At 39.9% G+C, this 26607-nt stretch overlaps 1 protein-coding gene across 3 annotated transcripts in view; it reads left to right on the forward strand.

The window, feature by feature from the left end:
* The window catches only part of LOC135219313 (MOB kinase activator-like 2), a 376693-nt gene that overhangs the window by 35907 nt on the left and 314179 nt on the right, over positions 1 to 26607 (forward strand). Inside the window, exon 1 of one of the 3 annotated variants that reach the window (XM_064255977.1) lies at positions 17759 to 18323. The exons of the other annotated variants lie outside the window; for them this stretch is intronic. Within the exon in view, the coding sequence (XP_064112047.1) occupies positions 18262 to 18323 (62 nt within the window). The 5' untranslated portion in view covers positions 17759 to 18261. Of the gene's footprint in view, positions 1 to 17758; positions 18324 to 26607 lie in introns of those variants that run through there. 3 annotated transcript variants of the gene reach the window in all.

Consider the following 26607-nt stretch of genomic DNA (forward strand, 5'->3'; position numbering starts at 1 on the left):
AACCCGAGTGTTTGATTGCGTTTCCAGTCTATGGTGAAGTATATTATAGCTGGCGTCGCATTTTGAATGTAAAAAGACGATAACGAGACAAAAATATATCTGAGGAAATAGTTTTACGTATAACCTTGTTGGATTGAGATGTCGAATAGTTGCCGTAAGAAGGTTGATATGTGATAGGAAATAATTTTAGTAAGTAATTCACAGGGAATGTGATGATGGAATGATTCACGTGCATACTTGGACGAGTAGTTTACGTGCTCGCCTACCGATTTGGTAGTCCCGAGTTCGATTCCCTATTCTGCCAACGTGGAATCAGAGGAATTTGTTTCTGGTAATCTAGGCAACCAATTGGTTCTTAGCCATGTAAGTAAGAATCTAATCCTTCGGGCCAGCCCTGCCCTAGGAGAGCTGTTAATCAGCTCATTGGTCTGGTTAAACTAAGATGTAGTACTTATCATATTGAAATTGCCAGTAATTATAAACGAACCAAGTCACAAGTTCTGTTTTGAACAATCCACCGAAAATAAGCGTCGATTGAGCAACTCTTCCTTGTTGCTTGAGAAACACTGGGCACGAAGTTAATTGGAATTGCAGTGCTTTGACAGGACTTTGAATTTAAAATCCCTGAGCAGTCAATGACCTGATTGAAATCGGCACCAGTATATGTACGAAGAAGCAAGTAAAAGATGCGCCGAGGCTTCTTCTGCACAATCGAGTTTTCTGTACAGAGCATAGCCAAGTCCATCGGAAATAGATCCATCTTCAGGTAGTATCGGTAAAATGCGGTATAAGCCGCGTCCCATAAAACTCTTGGCCGGCCGTTGTGGCCTGTGTTGTTGCATTGCCAGAAGCACGGTAATGGCTAACTTTAACCTGAAATAAAATCAAAACTACTGAGGATAGTGGGCTACAATTTGGTGTGTTTGATGATTGGAGGGTGGATGATGAACTTCCCAATTTGCAGCCCTCTAACCTCCTCAGTAGTCTTTAAGAGCTGAAGGCGGACGGACACGGCGGGCACAGTAGTTTTCTCAGAAAACTACAAATTGAATTTTTGGAAGGACATTTTGTCTGGAATGGTGACCTTGGATTAATGGTAGAAAACAATGACTGCTGTTTTTTTTTTTTTACTGTGAAGGAAATTAAAATTTGTTGGATTCATACTTACCCTTGTGGTGCACTGTAGGCATTAATTAAGGTTCTTTCCAGCATCTCTTCTTTAGCCCCTAGCTGTAACCCCTTTCATTACTTTTACTGTACCTCCCTTCACATTATTTTCTTCCATCTTGCTATCCACCCTCTTATATCAGTATTTCATAGTGCAACTGCTCTGAGGTTTTCTTCCTGTTGCACCTTTCAAGCCTACTTTCTCTCATTTTCCTTTCCAGTGCTCAATGACCGCATAGGTCCTAGTACTTGGACTTTGGCTTAAACTCTATATTCCATTCCATACCTATAGATTAATATTCTTTTGATGAAGAGGCAGCTCAAAACTCTTGAGTATTATGTTTATGTCATCAACTTTTTTCGAATGTTATCCTTAACATTAAAGGGTCGGTTGCCTGATGCGCCATCTCCTCCACTGCCTTCTTCTCTCCATATCTTCCTTCACTTGATCTCGCCACCTCATTCTCTGTCTCCCTCGAGATCTCCTTCCTCTAACAGGTTCCTCCCAAACCCTCTTCACTCCCTCCTCGTCATCCATTTGACCTACCAGCAATTTTTTGGACCTTCCAGCAATACATCAGTTCAGAATAAAACGTTGCTAAGCATTGATGCCTTTTGCCGATCCTCGTCTTGAGTAGAATTTGTGGACATATCTATAAGAGGCAATGACGTAGAGCATTGATTCTCAAAGTGGGTGCTGTGGCACACTGGGGTGCTACAGACAGTGCCTAGGGGTGCCGCAAGATTGCCATGAATTTTGTTTTGGCTGGATCATCTCGATGGACATTTGTAGAAAAAAAGTTTGCATGAGTCTTCATGTTTAATATGTTAACACTAGAACACACACACAGTATATATATATATATATATATATATATATATATATATATATATATATATATATATGGGCTCCTTTTATCATATATCATACATACATACATATATATATATATATATATATATGTATATATATATGCTATATATATATATATATATATATATATATATATATATATATATATATATATATATATATATATATACGTATATATACATTACTTAGAGTGCCATTACGAGAGAGAGAAGAGAGAAGAGAGAGAAGAGAGAGAGAGAGAGAACCAATGACGTAGAGCGTCAGTCAACTAAAGTAGAGGTATTTATACATGAACGACCTCCTGGAAGAATTTGAGTCAGTGTGCTAGTGTGAGGCACTTCGAAGGTCTCTCTCTCCTCATTAACTCCCCCAAGTTCAATGGCGTTTGCCGAAGTGTGCAGAGGAACGGATTCTCGTTCTCCTACATCTGGCAGAAATTCCCTAAAGGCTTAGGTTGGATTAGGTTCTGTAGGCCTGGCTACTGCCGCCAGCGTATGCAGTGACCATTACTTCGTTCTAGTAGATATACAAAACAAGTGGAAAGGTTTGCGATGCGCTACCTCGACCTCTGGCGGGAAGGGAGGCGGGGGGGAGGGCGGTGACAAATCCCTTAATGTATGCTATGTAGTATTACACCAGCCCCGGTTTATTTTGTCATGCCCCAAGGTCAGGTTGGTTAGGTTAGGTAAAATTAGATTAGATTAGACTGGATTGGAGGTTAGGTTAGGTTTGATTACATTAGACTGGATTGGTTAGGTTAGGTTAGATTGGATTGGAAGGTAGGTTATGTTAGATTGGATTGGATTGGAGGTTAGGTTTGATTAGATTAGATTAGATTAGATTGGATTGAATTGGAAGTTAGGTTTGATTAGATTAGATTAGATTAGATTGGATTGAATTGGAAGTTAGGTTTGATTAGATTAGATTAGATTAGATAAGAATGTAGGAGTTTTCGTAATTTGTGTGAGGGGGACTTAATGAGATCCGGCGTACCCCTTTTTCTCAGGGAAATGTCTTATTACTCGGTTATATCTTTGGGAAAATGCGGGCGGCGATGGGCGTCCATTTCGGCTGCGCCGCCCTTGCCATCATTGAGCAACACAAACGAGACGTAACTTCTGTCGTCACACTTTGCCAGGAAGGACCCTTTCCGAACCTCGTGCATGTGGCGAAGTGTTGTTGCCCATTATCTGTTAAGGAAGGAGATAAGAGTTAAGGCCGTTATTTTTATTAATCTCTCTCTCTCTCTCTCTCTCTCTCTCTCTCTCTCTCTCTCTCTCTCTCTCTCTCTCTCTCTCTCTCGTGTATTCACGTGTTAAGTTGAACAAGAATATATGTCACGTGTGATTTGTTGGAAGTTGTGGAAATGGTTTGATGTTTGCATATATATATATATATATATATATATATATATATATATATATATATATATATATATATAACACATACATACATACATATACACACACAGATAAGAAATTCACGGATGTGACGAAACTGTGATGGCGAGTGCATCATCTCCTTAAGGGCCACGATATTGAAAGGCGGGTCTGAGTTAAGTGTTTTTTTTCTTCTTCTTCTTTTTCTTTTGGTCGTTCGTGGGGAATGTGACTTCATTTTCGGAAGTATGATGATGTTTATCGCGCCCTACCAAGGCAATAAAGACCTGCTACGACGTGTTATAGGCGCTCTATATTCAGAGAGCCACGTGCCTGATAGAGAGAGAGAGAGAGAGAGAGAGAGAGAGAGAGAGAGAGACAAATTCAAGTTCTTCCTGTAAATTATTGGTGTATGTATGTGTTGTGAGATAAATACGAGAAAAAATTAGAAATAGAGCCACATACGCAAAGTGTATATATATACATGTATATACAGACATATATGTATAAACACACACACACACACACACACACACACACACATATATATATATATATATATATATATATATATATATATATATATATATATAGTATCTGTAAATATATATACATATGTATATGTTACTTAAATGACCTCATTGAAGCTGGATGGTATCTATACTCTGTTTTTTTTCATCTGTCCATCCGCCTGTGGTGTTTTTGTATGGCAACACTGCGTCCCGGGCTTTAGATAGTTACATTCAGCTTACATTCAACGATTATAATAATATCCTATTTCGAATATTAACGGTGTAATTCGCATACAGTAAATTATGAAAACACTTTTCAGTTACAAATGTCACACCCCGAATATCCTTTATTACTAAACTTACAATTAGTGTAACTATCTAAAGCCCGAGACGCAGTGTTACCATACAAAAACACCACAGGCGGATGGACAGATGAAAAAAAAACAGAGTATAGTGGAGTTATTTATTCAGAAAGGTTACAAGCTGGTTGTCTCTGAAAGCTTGTAGCTTATTGGAATAGATAACTCCACTAGATACCATACGGTTTGAATGAGCTCCTTTTAGCAGTTATACTGTTGCACAGAACAGTTGTGTAGTATGTGAGATACATCACCATGACGTTTTTTTAATATCGACCAACTTTGGTTTCAAATTTTTATTTAACATTCAATTCGCTTTACTTCAGAAATAATAACCAAGTAGAATTAGTAATAACTGAAAAGTGGTTGGTCGTTCTTAAGTACCGTCCGAAACATGTGTGGGTTTGGACACGTGTATCATTCCAGTAAAGGTTTGTGGCTCTCTCTCTCTCTCTCTCTCTCTCTCTCTCTCTCTCTCTCTCTCTCTCTCGTTTGTGATCGTTTTACCCCTTCCGTTACGTTTGCTCCAGTAGTAATTATAAGAAAGCCTTGACCTTTGAACATTTCGTGTTCGGCGCATGACCTAAGTTCTACCCTGTGTCAGAGGACAGTAAGAGGAAAGATACTTTTGTCAGTTGCTAACTATATCTCGCTGTCGGCTACGTTATGCTGTGAAAGTTCGGGAATGTTATTGTTCCCTGGCGACGAAAGACTGATGGGAAATACTTTGCAGTTCCAATGATTAATTTCTCAGTTTCTTTAAGTTTAGCTTAATCATCGCCCTCGTTTTCCCTTGGCAATGAACAGTCAGAGTGAGCATGATTTTCGTTAAACTTTATTTCAATCTTAACTCAATTAGATTCATTGCTTAAGCGGTAGGCTGCTGTTTGTAATATTTTTGTTTGTTCTTGTTTAGATGAGTATACTAGGAAGTAACTTGTGACACCACCAGTCGTTTTCTTTTTCTTGCAATAACAAATCTTGAATGGTTTGGCTTGGAATCAGCAGAAAGGAAGAAAACGATTCATAGGGTCCATTATACAGTAAAACCGAAAGAGAAAAGCATTTTGAATCTCGAAAAGTCTTGTTGTCTTTTATCTCTCTGTTTTACCATGTCGAGCGTAGTTATGTGTTCAATATTAGCACAGGACTAAAGCTATTTCTTGCAGCATCCAGTACAAAGAGGAAACGTTTCAGAGCGATAATCCTCATGACACCCGGCGTTTAGTTAGTGGGGAATGACAAGAAACAAAATAAATAAACAAATGCTCTGTATTCGACGGAATCGAGTTTTCCATGCAGTGTAATCAAGACCACCGAAAATAGGTCTATCTGTTGGTTGTCTAGACATGATGCTGTATTTCGCGGCCCGTGAAATTTTAAACACGGCACAGTGATGGCTTTCCTGTATCTTTGCCAGACGCACAATTATGGCTAAGTTTACCCTTAAAGAAAATAAGTACTGTTGAGGCTAAGGAGCTGCAATTTGTTACGTTGAATGATTGGACAATGGATTGTCAACATGCCAATTTGCGGCCTTCTAACCTTGATAGTTTTAAGATCTGAGGGCGAACAGAAAAAGTGTGGACAAAGTGCGCCCGGACAGACAAAGCCATCTCAATAGTTTTCTTTTACAGAAAACTTAAGTGTCTTTTGGGTTCAAGCGTTTAACTTTCTCAATTAGTGTGGCTTAGCTTGGTTCAGTCTACCGCCTGGAAGGAGCTGCTTACTCTACAGCGAAATTCTTTTCAAAATGACAGAACATGAATATGAAAACGACCAAAGTTATCAGTTGGTGACCAGCCTGACGCAATTGAAAAAGTCAGATTTTCGGGAGGCTGTCAACACTCAAAAGAAGTTCATCCTGATGGAAAAACCTATTGCATCCTTGACAGACAAGAGCTGATCCAAAACCTGCTATGGTTGTCCTATATGAAGACCTTGTACTCTGTTGTTATGTGAAATGGACATTTCGCTCATTTGTATAGATTGAAGCATACAATTCCGGTTTCATCAACAGACTGACGGGAAACAGGCCTGCTTGCTACACAAAATACACACGTGTGTACAAAACCAGAATATTGCAGCATATTATATTGCATCATAATATGATGCAATATTCTTATCCAACTTTGTGAAGGAAAAAGCAGTAAGGAACAGTTAACAGTGGTTTTAGTAGGATGATTACTTTGACGAAAGTTCCGGAGACGAAATCGGTTTTTGACACAGGAGTGTATTTTGTGTAGCAAGCAGGCCTGTTTCCCTCAGTCTGTTGATGAAACCGGAATGGTCAAAAAGAAGCTTTATTTCATTTTTGATGTCACGTGAATCGTAACTCCGTTGTTTGCCAGTGATTTTACGAAACCTTTTGTTTCCTTTTAACAACAAGGAAGAAGATTGCCATTTGCAATGAATCTCATAATGATCCTTTTCGTGCCATTTGCAATGAATCTCATAATGATCCTTTTCGTCATGGTTGGTGGTCTGGGAGAAGATAGTAATATTTATTTTACGAAGAAAAGCTTGACCCATGTCATAGTTTGGAGCCAAGTATCAACGCGTCTTGTTCTAATAGATAGCAGTCTCTTTCAGAAAGATAGATCCCTCTTTTTTTCTATGATAAAAGAAGGGCCCCTCACAAATAGTGTCAGCCACACTGTCTAGAAGAATTGCGCGTGGGAAAAAAGCTGCGAAGACACTAGGGTAATCGAGGCAAGGCTGATGCCACACGGAAAAAGTCAGTTCAGCTTGGAATGATCTCAGATCAAATGGTGTGGTGAGGTCCTGCTTTGCTTTGATGCCTGCCTATGGGATGTCCTGCGTTGCCTGGAATTTTTGTGGAAGGTACGTAAATGGTGGGAAGTGGTGTGTCCTCTGGCAGTCTGAGTGAAGTTAAAAGTATATCTTAGTCTAACCAGACCACTGAGCTTGATGTGAACAGCTCTCCTAGGGCTGGCCCGAAGGATTAGATATTTTTACGTGGCTAGGAACCGATTGGTTACTTAGCAACGGGACAGCGCCTCTGTGGCATGATCTTGTCCTGCCACCTCGGTGATCGCGAGTTCGATTCTCGGGCATTCCACTGAGGGGTTAGAGATTTGTATTTCTGGTGATAGAAGTCCACTCTCGACGTGGTTCGGAAGTCACGTAAAGCCGTTGGTCCCGTTGCTGAATAACCATTGTTTCATGCAACGTAAAAACACCATACAAACAAACAAACATACTTAGCAATGGGACCTACAGCTTATTGTGGGATCCGAACCATTATATAGAGAAATAAGTTTCTAAACACCAGACACTCCTCTGATTCCACGTTGGCAGAGCTGGGAATCGAACTCGCGACTACCGAATTGGTAGACGAGTACATAACCTACTCGTCCAACGAGGAACTGTCGGATTCAGATTGCAAGCACATGAACAGAGGGACGGGATGTTTAAGAAACGGAAATGAAAGTTAGTAATTATCCATTTATGTATTATTTATTTGTTTTTTGTTTTACTTTTATGAAAAGAAAACTGTTGTCCCGGCTTTGTCTCTCCTCCCGCACTTTTTGAGGCCAGAGGGCTGCAAATTGGTATGTTGATCACCCGCCTTCCAGTCATCAAACATAACAAATTGCAGCCCTCTAGCATCAGTAGACTTTTTAACAAAATTTTTAAAGGTGCTTCTGGCAACGGGCCTTGGTTAAATTTTTTCCTAATATAACCTTGTCAGTATACCGCAGTATATGAAAATGTAGGGTATATATTTTTTTAATTGAATGATTCATCTTTGATTTATATAGTGTAGAAGCTGCCGAAATAAACCGTCCTGTGAGAATCATGAAAACGTAGAAAACGAGGAAATGACTGTACTGTAGAAATGTCAGCGGCGGGAAAATTCAAGGGCTGGAATTTGTCAAGGTCGTTCTGCTGGATGGCAGAGAGTGGATGCTTAGGAGACCGGTGTCAAGGATCTATTCTGAAAGGAGTAGGAGTCTTGACCTAGAAAAAGATGTCTGGTTGGCTGGATGAGTGTCATGGCAAGAATTCCTCAATAACGGCGGTGCATATAACAACATCTGTAAAGTTCTTATAAAAGCGAATACCACAGGACAATGACGTTCAGAAGGGCAGTACCAAGCGCTTTCTCGTGCATAAATACGAGAAAGCGCTCCATACTGACCTTTTGAATGTCATTTTCCTGTGGTAATCACTTTTATACTATAAATGTATGTGTGGGTTTGTTGTTTTTTTTCCTTCCTTCTCGCGCTGAAAAGCACATTAGACGAATATTTAACAGGAAATGGTCGTCCGTTATGTTGTTATTAGTATATCTCTTGTTTCCATTATTTTATTTTTTTAAAAGGCATCCTGCATCCTCATTGCAGAGGGGCATTGCGATTTTTTGTCAGTACTGTACATCTGACAATCCCAATCACTTATATTTCAGGCTCCGTTCAACGTCTATTGCGCTTCAGATGGCTTATAGTAAAGTTTTTAGCATGCAAGTAGTTGGACGGTTGTGGCGGTGCCAGCTGCATATGTAGCTGGGTCATGAGCAAGCAACTAAATCCCATGACATTTGTCGGTTTCACGGAGGAGAGAGAGAGAGAGAGAGAGAGAGAGAGAGAGAGAGAGAGAGAGAGAGACATTGATTAGTTGCAACGGCATGGCTCAGGGTCAGCGAGGACTGGTCTTGTGTTTAGGCGTTAATTCCCATTTTCCTCTTAATTATTTTTAAGGAAATATCTCTGTACTCGAGTTCTAGGAGATGTGACAGGTGGCCGATGATGATGATGTTTGTATGGATACATTGGAGGTCGTATTCGGCGATGTTTTACATGTCCTTGAAATATCTCATAAGGTTATCAGTTGGATTTCGATAAAGGTTCGTGAAAATGTTTACATTGGTTACATAGGGAGAAGTGTTTGGAGTTTCTGGAGCGCTACAGATACCGATTTCTGCGGAGGTATACTACGTTCTGCTAACTCAGTTTACAGTTCACGTTCACTGTCCCGAGGCTTCTGACTTTTGATAACTTGACGACATGGAAAGCGCAACTTCGAAGTTGGAACTAGTTAGTGATGTTGGAACAAAAGTCCCTTCGTGATACGTCACTGCAGTGTCCCTTTGCTGGGCAGAATAATTACATACAACTGGAACACCTTTTTGAAACAGTTGTCAATATACCTCGAGATGAGTTTATTTGGTGGGGGATATATACTAGATCTGTTCACTATCGATTAGTGTTTCTATAAGAAGTCATGTTTATTATTCCGTAGATTGACTATTCATGCAAGCATCGAGCATAGAATAGTCAGAATGGCCCCAGCAAATCAAAAGGTTATACATTGAATAATGAGAGCTTTTACTACCACAGTAATCCCCATAACATTCTTATTCAGTAGTGTTATAAATTTGTTGAAGAGCTTCATGTGCTTATCATCATTGTGTAAATCGTGCAGTGTTTTGTTCCCCTTCTCTAACTGGATCTGTATCTCCCCTCCTGCTGGGTCAGGCTTGCGTTGGACGTGGTCCAATGACTGACAAAGCAGCCATCTTCCGCATTAAAAAGGAAATTATGCCCCTTTTTTTATTATTTCCTGAATCCTTTTGTGTATTCCATTTCCGGTGTGTTTTGTTCTAGATAAGCACCCACACCGCATAATAGTGATTCGATATTTATTTATCCAGTACTTTCCTGACAGTGCTAAAGGATACGTTCGGTAAATCAGATCCCATCTATGGCTTGTGATCACTTTTGCATTGGTCTGACTGGAAACAGAGAATAGAACTGTTTAAAGAACACGAGATATACATAGGCAAACAGTGTTAGTGAAAACACTCGTGCGACCAATGGGGGCAGGTTTCTAAACGCTGGTTTATTTTGTCATGAGAGAGAGAGAGAGAGAGATTAGAGAGAGAGAGAGAAGAGAGAGGAGACGAGAGAGGAGAGAGAGAGAGCCGAAGGCTCCAAGCATCTCCAAAGAAATGTGTTAAATGTTTCGATTTTCAGTAGAGTAGTTTGTGATGAAAATGCGAGTGTATTGGCTTGGGTTCTTATAGAGTAAATTTCTGAGGGATTTGCAGGGCTAAGGAGAGAGGCCGAGAAAGTGTTGGAGAGATGGACGGCAGATCAAGTTAATGAAGAGTGTGCGTGCAAGTTAGAGGTGAATGGCACAGGTTGGTCAGTAGGGCTCGGAGCCCCTCATTTTGCCATTTCTGACAATGAATATCGCGCGCGCGCACACACACACACACACACACACAAGTATATTGTATAAATATATGGTTAAAAAATCACAGTAGATGCACGTGACTTTATTATAACACGCGAATACTACGTGAAAATGACAGACAGAGGGTTGTTTATTCACACGCGAAATCGTCTGGTGCAAAACTTCTGCCGCTCTTTGAATTTTATATAATATATTGTGATTTTATATATATATATATATATATATATATATATATATATATATATATATATATATATATATATATATATATATATTATATATATAAAATCACAGGCGGCAGAAGTTTTTGCACCAGACGATTAGAACGGTGTGAATAAACAACCCTCCCTTTGTCTGTCATTTTCACGTAGTATTCGCGTATTATAATGAAGTCACGTGCATTACGGGCTGCTCTGTGAGCAAGAGCCCGTGCTGACACAAGGTCAGCTTAATCAAAAACAAAAGTCACGTGCATCTACTGTGATTTTTTAACCCTATATTTATATAATATACTTGTGTGTGTGTGCGCGCGCGTATTCATTGTCAGAAATGGCAAAATGAGAAAGGAGAGACAAGCAGGCAAGGCTCCTTGTGAGTCAGTCACGTGGGTTTAGGTTGAATGGCCGTTCCTTAGCAACGCCTTTGATGTCGTAGGCCTGCTTCTTCAGGTTATCATCGGAATGGTACGACGTGGTTCTTCCTGGACTATTGATTTCTTATCTTAATCATTTGCCTTGTGCCTCGTTAACTCCTTTTCCAACCTCCTCTCATCAATTCCTCTTCAACTTCAGTGGCCACTGAGGGGATACATGGTGTCAGTGGATAACCTCCCTCCCTTTGTCGGATGCCTATATACTGTCTTGCTTTGTGGAGCAGTGTTTATTAACTTGAATTTGAGTTGAACTAGTAATTAATCCTCTCTCTCTCTCTCTCTCTCTCTCTCTCTCCTATGTGCTTACACACACGCACGTGTGTGTGTGTGTGTGTGTGTGTGTGTGTATAGTATACTATATACATATATATATATATATATATATATATATTTATATGCAATTGTAATAGCCATAATGCCCCCTTAACCTCTTGAATTCTTTGCTGTTTTGTGGATACGCTTGTTACAACAAAGCCTGAAGATCCAAGTTCAAAGAAATTTGAAGAAGAAATTATGATGTCCGGTACCGGGAAACTAACCCAGGTCCCAAGACCTCTTTGTGTTTATGGGACCTGGGTTAGTTTCCCGGTACCAGACATCACAATTTCTTCAAAAATTTCTTTGATCTTGGATCTTCAGGCTTTGTAGTGACAAAGCGTATCCCAAAAACAGCAAAAAATTCAAGAAGTTAACAAGGCATTGTGGTTATTACAATTGCATATGTATTTGGTAAAAAGTGATCAGTAGATTCTACATCATTTATATATATATATATTGCATTATATGTATCTAATAAAGGGAGCCCATAAAAACGCCAAATTGTAGTACTTACTTTATATATGTTGGCGTTTTTTTTGGCTCCCTTTATTAGTAGATGGAATTCTGTTGTAACAGAACATTTTTATCAGTCATATTATATTTAGTGTTCTGGTCACTTTTTACCAGACATATGCGATATTTACGTATTACCGCAGCGCCCTCATAACTTCTCGATGTCTTCGCATTCTGGAAACGCTCGTTGCTACAAAGCCTTGAGCCAAATTCAGAAAGAAATGAAGTGTTTCAGAGGCAAGACCGAGTATTCGATCTCGGGTTCCAGGTCGCATCTTCTCGAGCTGTAACCGAGAATCGAAGCCTTTCCCTGCTAAAAGCGGGACGCCATATCTTAAAAACTAGCCATGAAATATTGGAAATAATCTCAGCAGAGCTGGGAATCATACCAGGACGCTTAGATCAGTAGTCGATCACTTAACCAACTCGTCCAACGAGGAACGTACCTTGCCCAGGGCATGGCACAAAACCCGGGGCTGAAGTGAGAAGTAACATTTCCTGAATGATAATCGACAAAAGATGTTTGAGTGGAGTGGGATATGTGAATTGGGTTTTAAATGTTTTCCTTCAACGGCACTTCAGTGGGGAGTCACCAGATCTACTTACATATTGGCATATTATCTAAATTCCCATTCTTTTTGAAGAAAACAATTGATTCATTATTACCTGTGTGGTCTGTTTATAGAACTTTAAAGATTGCAAGTGTCATTGCGAGAATGCAAATTCTTCTGAAGAAATCTGCACGGAACTGAAAAACCCGCTGCACAGTGAATTATGAAGCTTTCAATCCCCGCTGGTGGGTGCCAAGAAGGACATCATCAGTTAGTATCTTACCGTACATTGTAGTTTCGCTAACTTTGTGTCGTTGTTGTTGTTGTTGGGGGTGTAGGAAAGGTCTATGGAAAAGCCTTAAAAGGTCTGAAAAAGATGTTCGCGTAAAGTTAAAGATACAGGAACTTTTGGATAGGATATTTATGATTTATTTATAAGAATGGATATGTGAAAAATAATGTGCATGTTAAACAGTACAGAACAATTATTTATAATAAGTAAAGCGTATTTATTTTAATTTTCGTTGGTGAAACAAAGTGCTATTTGACCGTAGATTTCAGCATGCGCTCCGAGTAAGTTGAAGGTCGGATTACGCCTTGGATTTTATGATATTTTCAAGTACGGCGGACTTCCGTGCTACACACACACACATATATATAGATATATATAATATATTAATTTATTATTTATTTATATCATATATATACTATATATATACCTATATATATATATATATATATATATATATATATATATATATATATCATATATATATATATAGATATATATATATATATATATATTATATATTATATATATATATATATATTATATATATAGTATATATATATAGCGATCACTATATATATATATATATATAATATATATAGAAATGATACCACGGAAATGATAGCAGGAATCCAAGCGCTTTCGTCTTTATTCAGACATCGTCAAGGAGCTCCTTGACGATGTCTGAATGAACAAAGACGAAAAGCGCTTTGGATATCCTGACTATCATTTCCCGTAGGTAATTCGCTTATTTTATGCACAAGTTCACGTGGCATTCTAACTGTGAGTTTTTTAAAAGCATATAATATAAATATGAATATAATATATATATATTTAATTACTATAATATATATTATATATATATATATATATTAGAGTAAAACCAGTACTTGTTCATAAAACCTCCCTTATTTGGTTATGACTGCCTGTTTCAGAGTAACTGTCTCCATCATCAGGTCTATAACAAAAACACAGAAAAAAATAAAAATCACTAAATTACAATCGATCATTAGAATACAGTAATGTTACACAAAAGGTTACATTGTGTGTTTATATATATATTATATATATGTATTTATAAAGAGGTGATGTACAAGCATAAAAAAGGAAAGGAAGCAATATTCAAAGAAGTAAATACCTGCATCATGAAGGCATACAAACATACGCACTAGAACTTAAAAACAGAGCATCTCCGTGGACTTTCTACTATTGCCAGCCCCATGGGGGCCACTCTACTAGAGAGAATGGAAAATTATTCTAACCTTAGAGTTGTGATCACTATTTTCTGCGTGATCCCGTATGGCACTGAATGGTGGTTTTGCTAAAAACCTGTTTGTCCTAACCGATCTCCCTAAGTGTTCAAACCATTGTAAACGTGCTTGGCGCTTTGTTTTTCCCGCGTAAATTGCATCACAGTAATTACATTCGTATTTATAAACAACACGAGACAGTAGTTCTAGGGGTACGATGTCGTCTTTGTACTTAAACAAACCACCAATAGTATACTTAGGCTTGAACACTACCCTAACATTAACTTGGGAATAACAAAAATTTCTCTTAAAACATTTTTATGTTAGTCTATTTTCAAACCTCAAAAACTCATTACCAAAGGAAAACAGCAAAATACAGTACTGCTTTATTGGCTTTTGAAATTTTAACTTTCGCGAACAATAACTTTTTTAGCTGTTTACCAACATTTGTATCTATGAAAGCAATATTAAAACCGTCATTTTTAACATTTCTTTTATAAACTGAAATTCTGAATGAAGAATAAAGTAACTTGAACAAATGTTAAAGGTGCAGGTCACGAGTGTACAGACTAAATTGCGTTTATAAACTATAGGGATGAATGAAGAAAATGTAGTTGTGAGTCCTGCAAATGTTGGTTTCCTGTAAACTGACTTTGAAAAAGTGTTATCTCTGTGTTTACTTACGAGCACGTCAAGGAAAGCTAAAGTATCATTGTTCTCTACTTCTGAAGTTAAATAATCAAGAAACAGGGGAACATGTTCTTCAGATCTAAAAATGAAAAATGTATCATCTACATAACGCCAGTAGAACAGTGGTTTAAAAGAACTGGGACAATTATCTAGCCAAACAACTTCGTGCTAAGATAAAAAGGCATCGGCCAAAGTAGGACGGAGAGGGTTTCCCATTGCTAAACCATCTTTTTGTTTATATACATTTGTGTTAAGCATAAAATAACATTCAGACGCAGCTAATGTGAGGTCAGGCCCCAGAAATGGTTGAATTGATGCTCCGTGAGGTCAAGCCCTGGAAATGGTTGAATTGATGCTCCGTGAGGTCAAGCCCTGGAAAGGGTTGAATTAAATCTCCGGTGAGGTCAAGTTTGGAAATGGTTGAATTAATGCTCTGTGAGGTGAAGCCCTGGAAACGGTTGAATTGATGCTCCATGAGGTCAAGCCCTGGAAATGGTTGAATTGATGCTCCGTGAGGTCAAGCCCTGGAAACAGTTGAATTAATGCTCCGTGAGGTCAAGCCCTGGAAATGGTTGAATTGATGCTCCGTGAGGTCAAGCCCTGGAAATGGTTGAATTGATGCTCCGTGAGGTCAAGCCCTGGAAATGGTTGAATTGATGATCTGTGAGGTCAAGCCCTGGAAACGGTTGAATTGATGCTCCGTGAGGTCAAGCCCTGGAAATGATCGAATTGAAGCTCCGTGAGGTCAAGCCCTGGAAATGGATGAATTGACGCTCCATGAGGTCAAGCCCTGGAAATGGTTGAATTGATGCTCTGTGAGGTCAAGCCCTGGAAACGTTGAAGTGATGCTCCGTGAGGTCAAGCCCTGGAAATGGTTGAATTGATGCTCCGTGAGGTCAAGCCCTGGAAACGGTTGAATTGATGCTCCTTGAGGTCAAGCCCTGGGCGGAAATGGTTGATTTGATGCACTGTGAGGTCAAGCCATGGAAATGATCGAATTGATGCACTGTGAGGTCAAGCCATGGAAATGATCGAATTGAAGCTCCGTGAGGTCAAGCCCTGGAAATGGTTGAATTGACGCTCCATGAGGTCAAGCCCTGGAAATGGTTGAATTGATGCTCTGTGAGGTCAAGCCCTGGAAATGGTTGAATTGATGCTCTGTGAGGTCAAAGCCCTGGGAACCCGTTTGAAGTGATTCTCTGTGAGGTCAAGCCCTGGAAATGGTTGAATTGATGCTCCGTGAGGTCAAGCCCTGGAAAGGTTTGAAATTAATGCTCCCCTTGAGGTCAAGCCCTAGGAAATGGTTGAATTGATGCTCCCTTTGTGAGGTCAAGCAACTGGAAATGGTTGAATGACGCTCAAGTGAGGGTCAAGCCCTGTAAATGGTTGAATTGATTGCTCCCAAAGATGAGGTCCAAGAAGCCCTGGAAATGGTTGAATGATGCTCCGTGAGGTTCAAAGCCTGGAAATGGTTGAATTGATGGAAGCTCGTGAGGTCAAAGCCCTGGAAATGGTTGAATTGATTCCCGCCTCGGCCCTGCGTCAGGCAACCCTGGAAAATGGTTTTGAATTGATGCTCCGGGAGGTCAAGCCCTGGAAATGGTTGAATTGATGCTCGGTGAGGTCAAGCCCTGGAAATGGTTGAATTGATGCTTGGTGAGGTCAAGCCCTGGAAATGGTTGAATTGATGCTCTGTGAGGTCAAGCCCTGGAAACGGTTGAATTGATGCTCTGTGAAGTCAAGCCCTGGAAATGGTTGAATTGATGCTCCGTGAGGTCAAGCCCTGGAAATGGTTGAATTGATGCTTGTGAGGTCAAGCCCTGGAAATGGTTGAATTGATGCTCCGTGAGGTCAAGCCCTGGAAATGGTTGACTTGACGCTCGGTGAGGTCAAGCCCTGGAAATGGTTGAATTGATGCTCTGTGAGGTCAAGCCCTGGAAATGGTTGAATTGATGCTCCGTGAGGTCAAGCCCTGGAAATGGTGAATGATGATCTGTGAGGTCAAGCCCTGGAAAATGGTTGAATTGATGCTCCGTGGAGGTCAAGCCTGGAAACGGTTTGAATTAATGCTCCTTGAGGTCAAGCCCTGGAAACGGTTGAATTGATGCTCGTTGAGGTCAAGCCCTGGAAATGGTTGAATTGATGCTCCATGAGGTCAAGCCCTGGAAATGGTTGAATTGATGCTCCGTGAGGTCAAGCCCTGGAAATGGTTGAATTGATGCTCCATGAGGTCAAGCCCTGGAAATGGTTGAATTGACGCTCGGTGAGGTCAAGCCCTGGAAATGGTTGAATTGATGCTCCGTGACGTCAAGCCCTGGAAATGGTTGAATTGACGCTCGGTGAGGTCAAGCCCTGGAAATGGTTGAATTGATGCTCCGTGAGGTCAAGCCCTGGAAATGGTTGAATGATGCTCCGTGAGGTCAAGCCCTGGAAATGGTTGAATTGATGCTGCGTGAGTTCAAGCCCTGGAAATGGTTGAATTGATGCTTGATGCTCCGTGAGGTCAAGCCCTGGAAATGGTTTTGAATTGACTCCTAGGTCAAGTCCTGGAAATGGTTTTATTGGCGCTCCGTGAGGTGAAGCCCTTGAAATGGTCAAGTTCCGCGCATTTCTTTCTCTCCTGGCCTGAAGCAAACCGGGGCTTTTGCATTGACGCTATGAACACGAATGATTTCTGAGAATCTGCTCTTTCGTTTTTAATTGGTGTCATATTAGACAACCTACTTGTGCTTGTCGATAAGCTGATAACCGAGCGCCTTTTATCGGCTTTCCCCCTCACATACTGGCGCAATTCTTACTTGCCGTCAATTTTCGCTCACCTCGTTTTTTGCATCGACTGTATTGTAGCGTGTCAGACGACGAAGTCGAACGAAATGTCTCTTTTAATTTGAAACTGAACGTTGCGTAATCATCAGAGATCTTGAGATAAGGAGATGAATGACTCGAATAGTGATGGCGTCTTCGTCAATATTCAGTGTTTGTGGTGGTGCAGTGCGCGAGGGAAACGTCACTCAATAGAGCTGTGTGCTTGGCTTCTGAGGTTCAATGGTGTCCAAGGAGGAACTGATGTTTCTTGAGCGTCAAAGCGTCCCCGAAAGATGGTACTCGAGTACCTTGAAACAGTGCAATACCTAGAGTCAAAAATGCCCTCGTTCTAAATGCCCAGACAGCTCAAAGAGTTGGTTTTGGTGCCGCAAGCACGTCCAAAAGAACTGATCAATCTGTGTTTTTAGTTATCACTGTCCTTGCTCATTATTCGTTGAGGGTAACCAAATCCTTCTGTTTAATCGCTGTGAATAAATCTATTGTTGTGCGTTATTTTTTTTTTATCAATTCAGTGTTATCGTAATGTCACATTGCGATTTATCATAATGCCTAACACAGATACAGTTTGTGGGAGTTCGACTTGATGCAGTTCGTGTGTCCAGAGATATTTCGTCTTTTTCAATTTTGTGAGAAACGGTGGGAGAGCCTAAATAAACCCAATGGTTTATTTTGGGTTGGAGGATGTGCTGAACGGTAATATTTATAGATATAGGAATAGAAGGTGAGTCTCTCTCTCTCTCTCTCTCTCTCTCTCTCTCTCTCTCTCTCTCTCTCTCTCTCTCTCTGATATCTTGTTCAGCAAAACAATTTTGAAGATCGTGTTAGTTGGTTAGGATAATTTTCATATTAGAAACGTGCGGATATCTAAACAAAGTAAGAGTTGGAAAATCTAAAGAGAGAAAGATATATATTCCCCAGAATCGGGCTCAACAGATGAGCCCACAATTTAATTCCGAAAGGAAGAATTGTCCCTGAGTTTGCCCACTGTGATATTACCATTTAAGGGGAAGTACTATTTAGGTCATTATGAACGGTCATGTAGGAACCTCATGGCGAATCTGTGAGATGTTAAAAGCCTGAAATCTCCTTGTTGCCTCGGAGGAAATCCTTATAAAAAAAATGGCACTGAATGGCCGAAATATGTTTTAGTATAAAAACAGTCGCACTTGGGGATAGCTGAATTCCTCTGGCAAGACATTTCTGAGAGCTCTCATCACCTGGAAGTTCAGAAAAATCATGGGAGTGTTATTTGATATTATTTATGAATAACAACCCGTTCCAACCATATTAAAGTTAATCTTGGATGTGATACGCTGTGATATGCTGCACCCCTGATAACGGTTAGATTATGCTGATAGGGGCAACAAGTTGTCAATATTGGAATTGTTCCTTACCGCCTACAGGGGCGTCGCGTCACCGGTATTACGTGACCACCGAACGGATATGTACGTATGTATGCATGTATGTATGTATGTGTTTATAGAGTTCTATAAATCGAAGTGTGGATCGTATGGGTAATCAAGTTGCCTTACTCTGAAATAAAAAGCGACTTCGAGTCAGTCTTGTCTTGGAAGCCATATCTTAAAAACTAACCCTATAATCTTTCTTGAAAATAATCTCATTATGCTTCCCACACCACAAACTTGGAAATTATTCCTTTGACGAACAAAAAAATAATTAAAGCATTGTTCCTTTGATTACAAATGGGAATGAAAGCGTCATTTCTTTGGTAATTGAGAGAAAATAGATACATTATTGCTGCATTATTAGTGGAAAACTTGGTATGGTTTGTCCTTTACTAAAGTAGCAGTGCGATTTATTATTATTATTATTATTATTATTATTATTATTATTATTATTATTATTATTATTTATATATTATAAATTTACTGAATTTTAATCCAAAGAACTATTACTTTTGAAAAGTGCCTCGTTAACCCCCCTCCCTTGAAACGGCTTCATTAACCCCACGGGGGGTAATTACCCCCAGTTTGAGAACCACAGCCTTAGTGAGGCATTGTCGTTCTACACTGCACGTTCACTCGATTTGTATTTATGTTGAAAATATCGGCAGTAGGCCTAAAGGTTCAGTGTCGGAAATATACTGCTTGTATCGAGGAAAGAAAGACGATGTTACTAACATCATCTCAGTTGCCCAAGTTCAAGTATGCCATGCTACCCTAAAAATATCACAGTAAAAGGTTTTGATTAGGCTGATAATGACAGCCTCGGCCCACGGCTAGTTATTTGCAGTATTTGAATAACTCAACACATTGCATGTATGCTTTTAAAACAGCAAATGCTATCAGTAATGATGATCTGCTACAATTTGAAAGAAAGAGGGAGAGAAGGAGCGTGCTAACCAGGCTCATAAAGGAGATGAAGATGGAAAAAGACTGTAGATTGGGTTTATGTTTTTTATAGCATTATCTTGCAACCTTGTACAATGAGCCCTTCAGGAAGACTATGTCGGTGCTTGAGGAAAATGCTTTCGTGCCTCGGACAAGAACAGGCTACCAGGAAGTACTACTACGAGCATGTTCATGACACTGATCCAACCATAGCCTTTACATTCCAAGGTATCGCGTATGCTTCTAAGACTGAAACCGTCCTTAAATGGCGATTAGAATATTTACTTCTTACCCGCCACCGTCAGGAGATCTTTGACTCCAACGGCCCAGGCTGAGAATCTTGGCATCCTGTAAGAGAGGCGCCCCAGTCATGATGTCCAGGCTTTCTTTCACAGGCTTGACATTCACAGCACCAGGCTGTTTGTGGTGAGAAGGCACCAGCCAGACAACAGCAAGGGACCGTGCTGGGATAAAGGAAGCTTAAATAATTACAACGATTAATGCATTATACTCTGCACGTTGTTGCGATCATGTTCTGTGCAAGTAACCAATGAAGGAAAGTTAACGGCCTTTTGTAGCCTTGCCTTCTAATTTTAGGAAGAAAAAAGAAAGATATCCGACTGTGACCATCCCCTCCCCTCTGGGATGAGGATGAAATAGGCCAACTGCCTAATGTTTCGTGTCGCACAGAAATGGAACTACAAGAAAAATAAAAAATTTGGAAATATGCTCTGCTGGTGCAGCCATTATTTTTAACGAAGCTTATTCAGATTACCTTCCTGAATATAATCATTTATATTATTATCAGGTAGCGCAAATGTGCGAAGGTTATTGTTTAATTGAAGTCGTGTAGTCAGTCAGATTGAGTTTGATTTCATTGTCTGCATGCATATGAGATTCTTTAAAAGTCCGTTGGTGTGTCTAGTTTAGACAGGCTTGAGTTGGGAAAACTTGGAAGATTTCGTAGGAATTTATACTGTCTCTGGTTAATCCTGCCAGTAACTAGGCGTTCACTTCATTTTAAATAATAGTATTAATGGTAATAAGCTTGAATGTTGTTGCTGTGGATCATTTCAAATCCTAATTTCTGAATTCTCATGCAGTTTACTCTGGAGTGATGACCTCGGAACTGACATCCATAATATCTTCAGATTCCCTCAGAGTATTTGAATCAAACTTTCCACTTCTACGTAAGTCAATAGGCTTTGAAAACCTGTGCTGTCATACATTTTTAGTATGCAGTTTCTCAAGATCTGGGGCATAATTAGCGGAAGTGCAGAGCTCCAGACACTTTTATTTATGTAGTTAAGCTACCCAGTAACTCCATTAATTATGGTGAAGGTAGAAAAAGTTTTTTTTACTAAGGATTATTTAGCTGATGGCACCATCAACATTTTGATGGATACAATAGATGCACTGCTCTCCCATAGAGGAATGTCGGATAGTAAAAGTATTCATTAAAGCTTGACACTATATAGACAAATATCGCCAAGTTGCAAGATTATGGTTTTCCCCTGTCCGAAACCTAGCTTTCTTGTACCAGTGACTAAGTCTTCTTACAAAGAGGTCATACAAGTTTTATCAGGATCATCTCCTCTTGTACCACACCATACATGTGAGCGGTTAATAAATAAATTCAGCTCATGTAAAAATATATGTATATATATATATATTATATATATATATATTATAATATATATATATTTATATAATATATTATATATATATAATATATATATATATATATATATATATATATATACTCATTGACAAAAATTATTAAAGATATTTAGTTGTGGAAAAATGTGTGATTCTGAGTGTCAGTATCTCGGCAAGACACCCAAGATCAGATAACATTCTTTGCAAAGTTCATAAGAGCTCTGGCTCTGCCGTAACCTGCTGAGAGAAAAGACCTTCAACTTTATGCTCAAGATAACACCTATCGACTCTTTATCTAATCTATCTAATCACCCACCACCTCTCGGTCCTATTACTCTTATCTTCTCAGTCAAGACAATGAAGCTAAAAATTACACTCTACATGTCTGTGAATTCAAGCGCACAGCAAAATAGAACTTCTCACTAATAAACAAGAATCGGGGAACGATGAGTACGATTCTGACATTGCAGACTCAGTGCAACATCAGGGACCTGTTGTCGGAATGCAAAGTCTTAAACTCACTGTAACAGTGGGGAACTGATGTTGGAAGGTAATTCTGGTCCTGAAATTCACTGTAACAATGGGGAACTGATGTTGGAAGCTACATTTTGTCCTGAAACTCCCTGTAACAATGGGGAACTGATGTTGGAAGTTAATTCCGGTCCTGAATCACTATAATAATGGGGAGCTGATGATGGAAGTTAATTCTGGTCCTGAAATTCACTGTAATAATGGGGAACTGATGTTGGAAGTTAATTCCGGTCCTGAATCACTATAATAATAGGGAGCTGATGATGGAAGTTAATTCCGGTCCTGAAACTCCCTGTTACATTTTGTACTGAAACTCCCTGTAACAATGGGGAACTGATGTTGGAAGCTACATTTTGTCCTGAAACTCCCTGTAACAATGGGGAACTGATGTTGGAAGCTACATTTTGTCCTAAAACTCCCTGTAACAATGGGGAACTGATGTTGGAAGTTTAATTCGGTCCTGAATCACTATAATAATGGGGAGCTGATGATGGAAGTTAATTCGGTTCCTGAAACTCAACTGTAACAATGGGGGATTGGTGTTGGAAGTTAATTCTGTTCCTGAAACTCAACTGTAACAATGGGGGATTGGTGTTGGAAGTTAAGTTTCCTCCTGAATCTCAGTGTAACTATGGGTAACTGATGTCAAAAAACAATGTTTGGTTCTAACTGAATACTCACTGTAACAACAGAGACCTGATGCCAGAATGCTAATTGTGGATTTGACAATGGAAACTCACTGTTGCAGTGGGAAGCTGATGTGTGGATGCTAGGTCTGGTTTTGACAATGGAACACAAGGAACCGGGGCACTAATGCTGAAGCGATTCAGGAGGAGATAATAAAGCTAGGATAACCTCCAACAAAGATGAGGGAATTTCAATGTGGATTCGTTTCAAAAGAGTATGTATTCTAGGTAGAAAATACTGTATTACAGTAGAGGAGAAAATTATTTCTTTGTAAGAAAACTTAGTCGTGGTACAAGAAAGCTAGGTTTTGGACGACAGGGAAAACCAAATTAATGCGTTATCTCTCTATAAATTGTAAGGTTTTAATTAGTATGTGATCCGTTGACTGTATCAAAATCCGTAACAGAAAATCTCTGGCCTATACATTTTTTTTTATCCATAATGTGAGGATTTATGCAATAAATACCGCCGCATTTTTTCATCTTCGTATAATGAATGACATTATCCTTATACTGAACGCCATATAAGGATCACAAATTAAAACAAAGAATTGTTTAATGGGAAAGTCAAGTTGTGAGGCTAAGCACACACACTGGTGCTGCTGCTCTTTTGTGGTTATTGAAGAGATTGTTATTTGATGATAATAAGAGGACAGAGCGAAGCGAATGGTCCATTCGCTGATCTTTGGGATCCCAAAGAGTGAGGACTCCGTAGGGGGTAGTGCCATCTTACTTACGGTTTTGTGCAGCGTGCCTTTGGCCCGTAGTTGCAACCCCTTTCATTCCTTTTACTGTACCTCCCTTCATATTCTTTTTCTCCCATCTTGCCATCCACCCTCGCCTAACAATTGCTTCGTAGTGCAACTGCTTTGAGGTTTTCCTCCTGTTACACCTTTCAAACCTTTTCCTGTCAATTTCCGCTTCAGCGATGATTGATCTTATAGGTCCCAGTGCTTGGCCATCGGCCCAAGTCCTATATTCAAACCAGTCCTATTCACGGAACTCATTTTGGAGAGTGGAGGGAGGGGGAGGGGGAGGGGAAAGTGTGCAGTGAAAGCTTTCAGATGTTGACACTTGCAATTCCTAGTAATTTCACTGCTAATGCAGACACCCAGTGAAATATTGGTTTATGAATGATTGCTTATGAGGCAGGGCCAGCGCCGGTGCAAGTCTCTAAAGTCATCTAGACCAGGAATTGGATGCGGTAAATTTCGCTGGTTATTTTAGGATTATGTAATTCATCGAAAGGTAGTTGGTGCAGCGGAATAAAGATTTATAATTTGATGTTATTGGAAGAGCATGTTTGATATGAGGAAGTTGTTGGCTTCATTGAAAAGTCAGTCCGGTTGTCTTGGTGTGTGAGAACAAAGTGGAATTCGTTTGGGTCAGTGATATCCAAACTGGTGCCGCAAGATTGTCGTAAGTTTTGTCTTGGCTGATTCACCTCTCTGAACATTAAGAGAAAAAAAAATAAATGAAAAGTTGCAAAAAATCTTCGCATAATTATTATCAGCGCCTTCTCTAACACACACAGACACACACACACACATATATATATTATATATATATATATATATATATATATATATATATATATATATATATATATATATATATATATATATATACACACACATATAAAACTTGATCACGAAATATATAAAACGTGATGCTATGTGTAAATAAAGGTAATGCCACCGTGGAAAATGAAAGAATTCGGCAGTTCTCGCTGTTTTACTTTTCTCCGTGGCATTACCTTTATAATATATATATATATATATATAATATATATATATATATATATATATATATATATATATATATATGTGTGTGTGTGTGTGTGTGTGTGTGTGTGTGTGTATATATATCATATACATATACATGCATACGTATAATGATTGTGCGTATGTATGTGTTCTTGGTGGTACAACATTTAATTTGTGTAATTATAGAGTAGTCTGAATGCAAAGTTGGCTCGCCTATATCCCATGAAGTTATTGTACTTGATTGATCGTTGTGTTTCCTTTCAGGTAAGTGTGAGGAGAGGAGTCGTGGCTGGAGAAAGGTGCTATTCCACCAAGGACCCACCAACAGTAAACAAACCAAAAGGAAAGAAAGAGGAATCTGTGACTGACTGAATATTGTGGTTAGTAGCACCCAGCCGATCTCTCACTCGCACACACACCCTCCCATCTCCTTGGATTCTCCTTTCAGCTCCTTTTTCATCTTTCTTGCTCTTCAGAGGAATCTCATTTCTGCGATGCTGTGATGTGATTGTTCTGTTTGACTTTGGTCTCCGTTTATAATGACAGATGTCTTCCTCACCAGTGTCATTTCTTACTGCTTTCAACCTTTTCCAGATCTGAAGATCCCAGTTTCCTTTCTTTGTCTCCTTTCATTCTGGCACTTGATCTTTGTTTTCTCCTGCATTACACTCTCTTCCAAAAAGCTTCCTCACTAGCTGTTCGTACATTGCGGCACGCTGTCGTGTGTGTCTGTGTGTGTGTGTGTCTCTTTCACCCTATAAATGCACCTCTTTTGATGAGTGAAGCTCCCTGCGTTGCGCACCGATACTGATCTTTTAGACAAACTGTAATGAAATGCAGTATTGATGTAGATTGTGTTGCTCTCTGTCTGCTGAACTTGGTTTGGTGTCGGGCCATTCTGCCTGAAGCGTTGGGATAATAGCAGAGGCGGCCATCCAAGGTACTCCACTGTCAGAAGAGACTCTTGACGAGGTTCCTTTTGGAGGAGGATTCCGTTGGTCTCCCTACCCCCCGCCCCCACCCCAGCCGAAGAGAAGATGGGTATTACGGAATCGAGCGTATACCAGGTGACAGGTGACGATGTGGTCCCCCCCGCGACCCCAGTCTCCAGCATCCCAGAACTCAGGTAAAGAGCACTTAACGTACGTATAGCCTGTTGCTGCCGACGCTGCTACTACTACACTTACTGCTGCTATCAATCAGCCTCAAGCTTCTTGCTGCGAGGAGAGGCTGCTTTCTATTTTTCTGGAGGTGACGGGCGAGTCTTGTTTCTTCTGATCACGGACAGCACCTTTGACCTCCCAATTAACAAAACCTGGAGGCGGTTTCTAGAAACAACGACGTTAAGTTCTCCTTCCCCAGCTTGATAGGTCTCAGAGTGAAGGGGCACAAACAGGTTGCCAACGCTCAGGGTATCGGGTGGATGGGCACAAAAGAAGCTGGTTCATCGGCGAATTAGGGTCCACCAATCACATAGTGAATAATTACATAGGGAGTGGTTAGTATCCCCATAAATGCATTTACTATACAGCAAAACATGAAATCGCGCGCCGATAACGAAACGGCACACACTCAACAAATAGATAAAGTGGTTCTCAACCTTTTATTACCCCCCCCCCCCCCTCTAAGAATTGGCCCTCCCCCCCTTCGCCTCCGTTTGCTTCTTATGAGTAAAATCCCCACCCAGATTTAAAGAAAAAGAAAAAAAAAGAGAGAAAGAGAAGGGGTTTCGAGTGATATGGAGGGAGGTCAATAATTGCAAAACATGGTGAACCCATCGAGTCTTACTCGAGTTTACTAGACTATAAGGGCCCTTTCACACTATGCGATTCTTGTCGGACCAAGATGCGATTGCAGTGCCGGATCTAAATGCGACACAAAATTGCGCAAAACGTACATTTGTCCGACTGCCGCACAAAATGACCCAATTTTTGACAAGTGCTCGCAGTCTGCTCTCCTCAGCCTGTAGTAGTGATGACTAGATGGACAGGAAGAGAAAATGATTGTCTCTT

This window comes from Macrobrachium nipponense, chromosome 1 (genome assembly GCF_015104395.2).
Source record: "Macrobrachium nipponense isolate FS-2020 chromosome 1, ASM1510439v2, whole genome shotgun sequence".
Lineage (NCBI taxonomy): Eukaryota > Metazoa > Arthropoda > Malacostraca > Decapoda > Palaemonidae > Macrobrachium > Macrobrachium nipponense.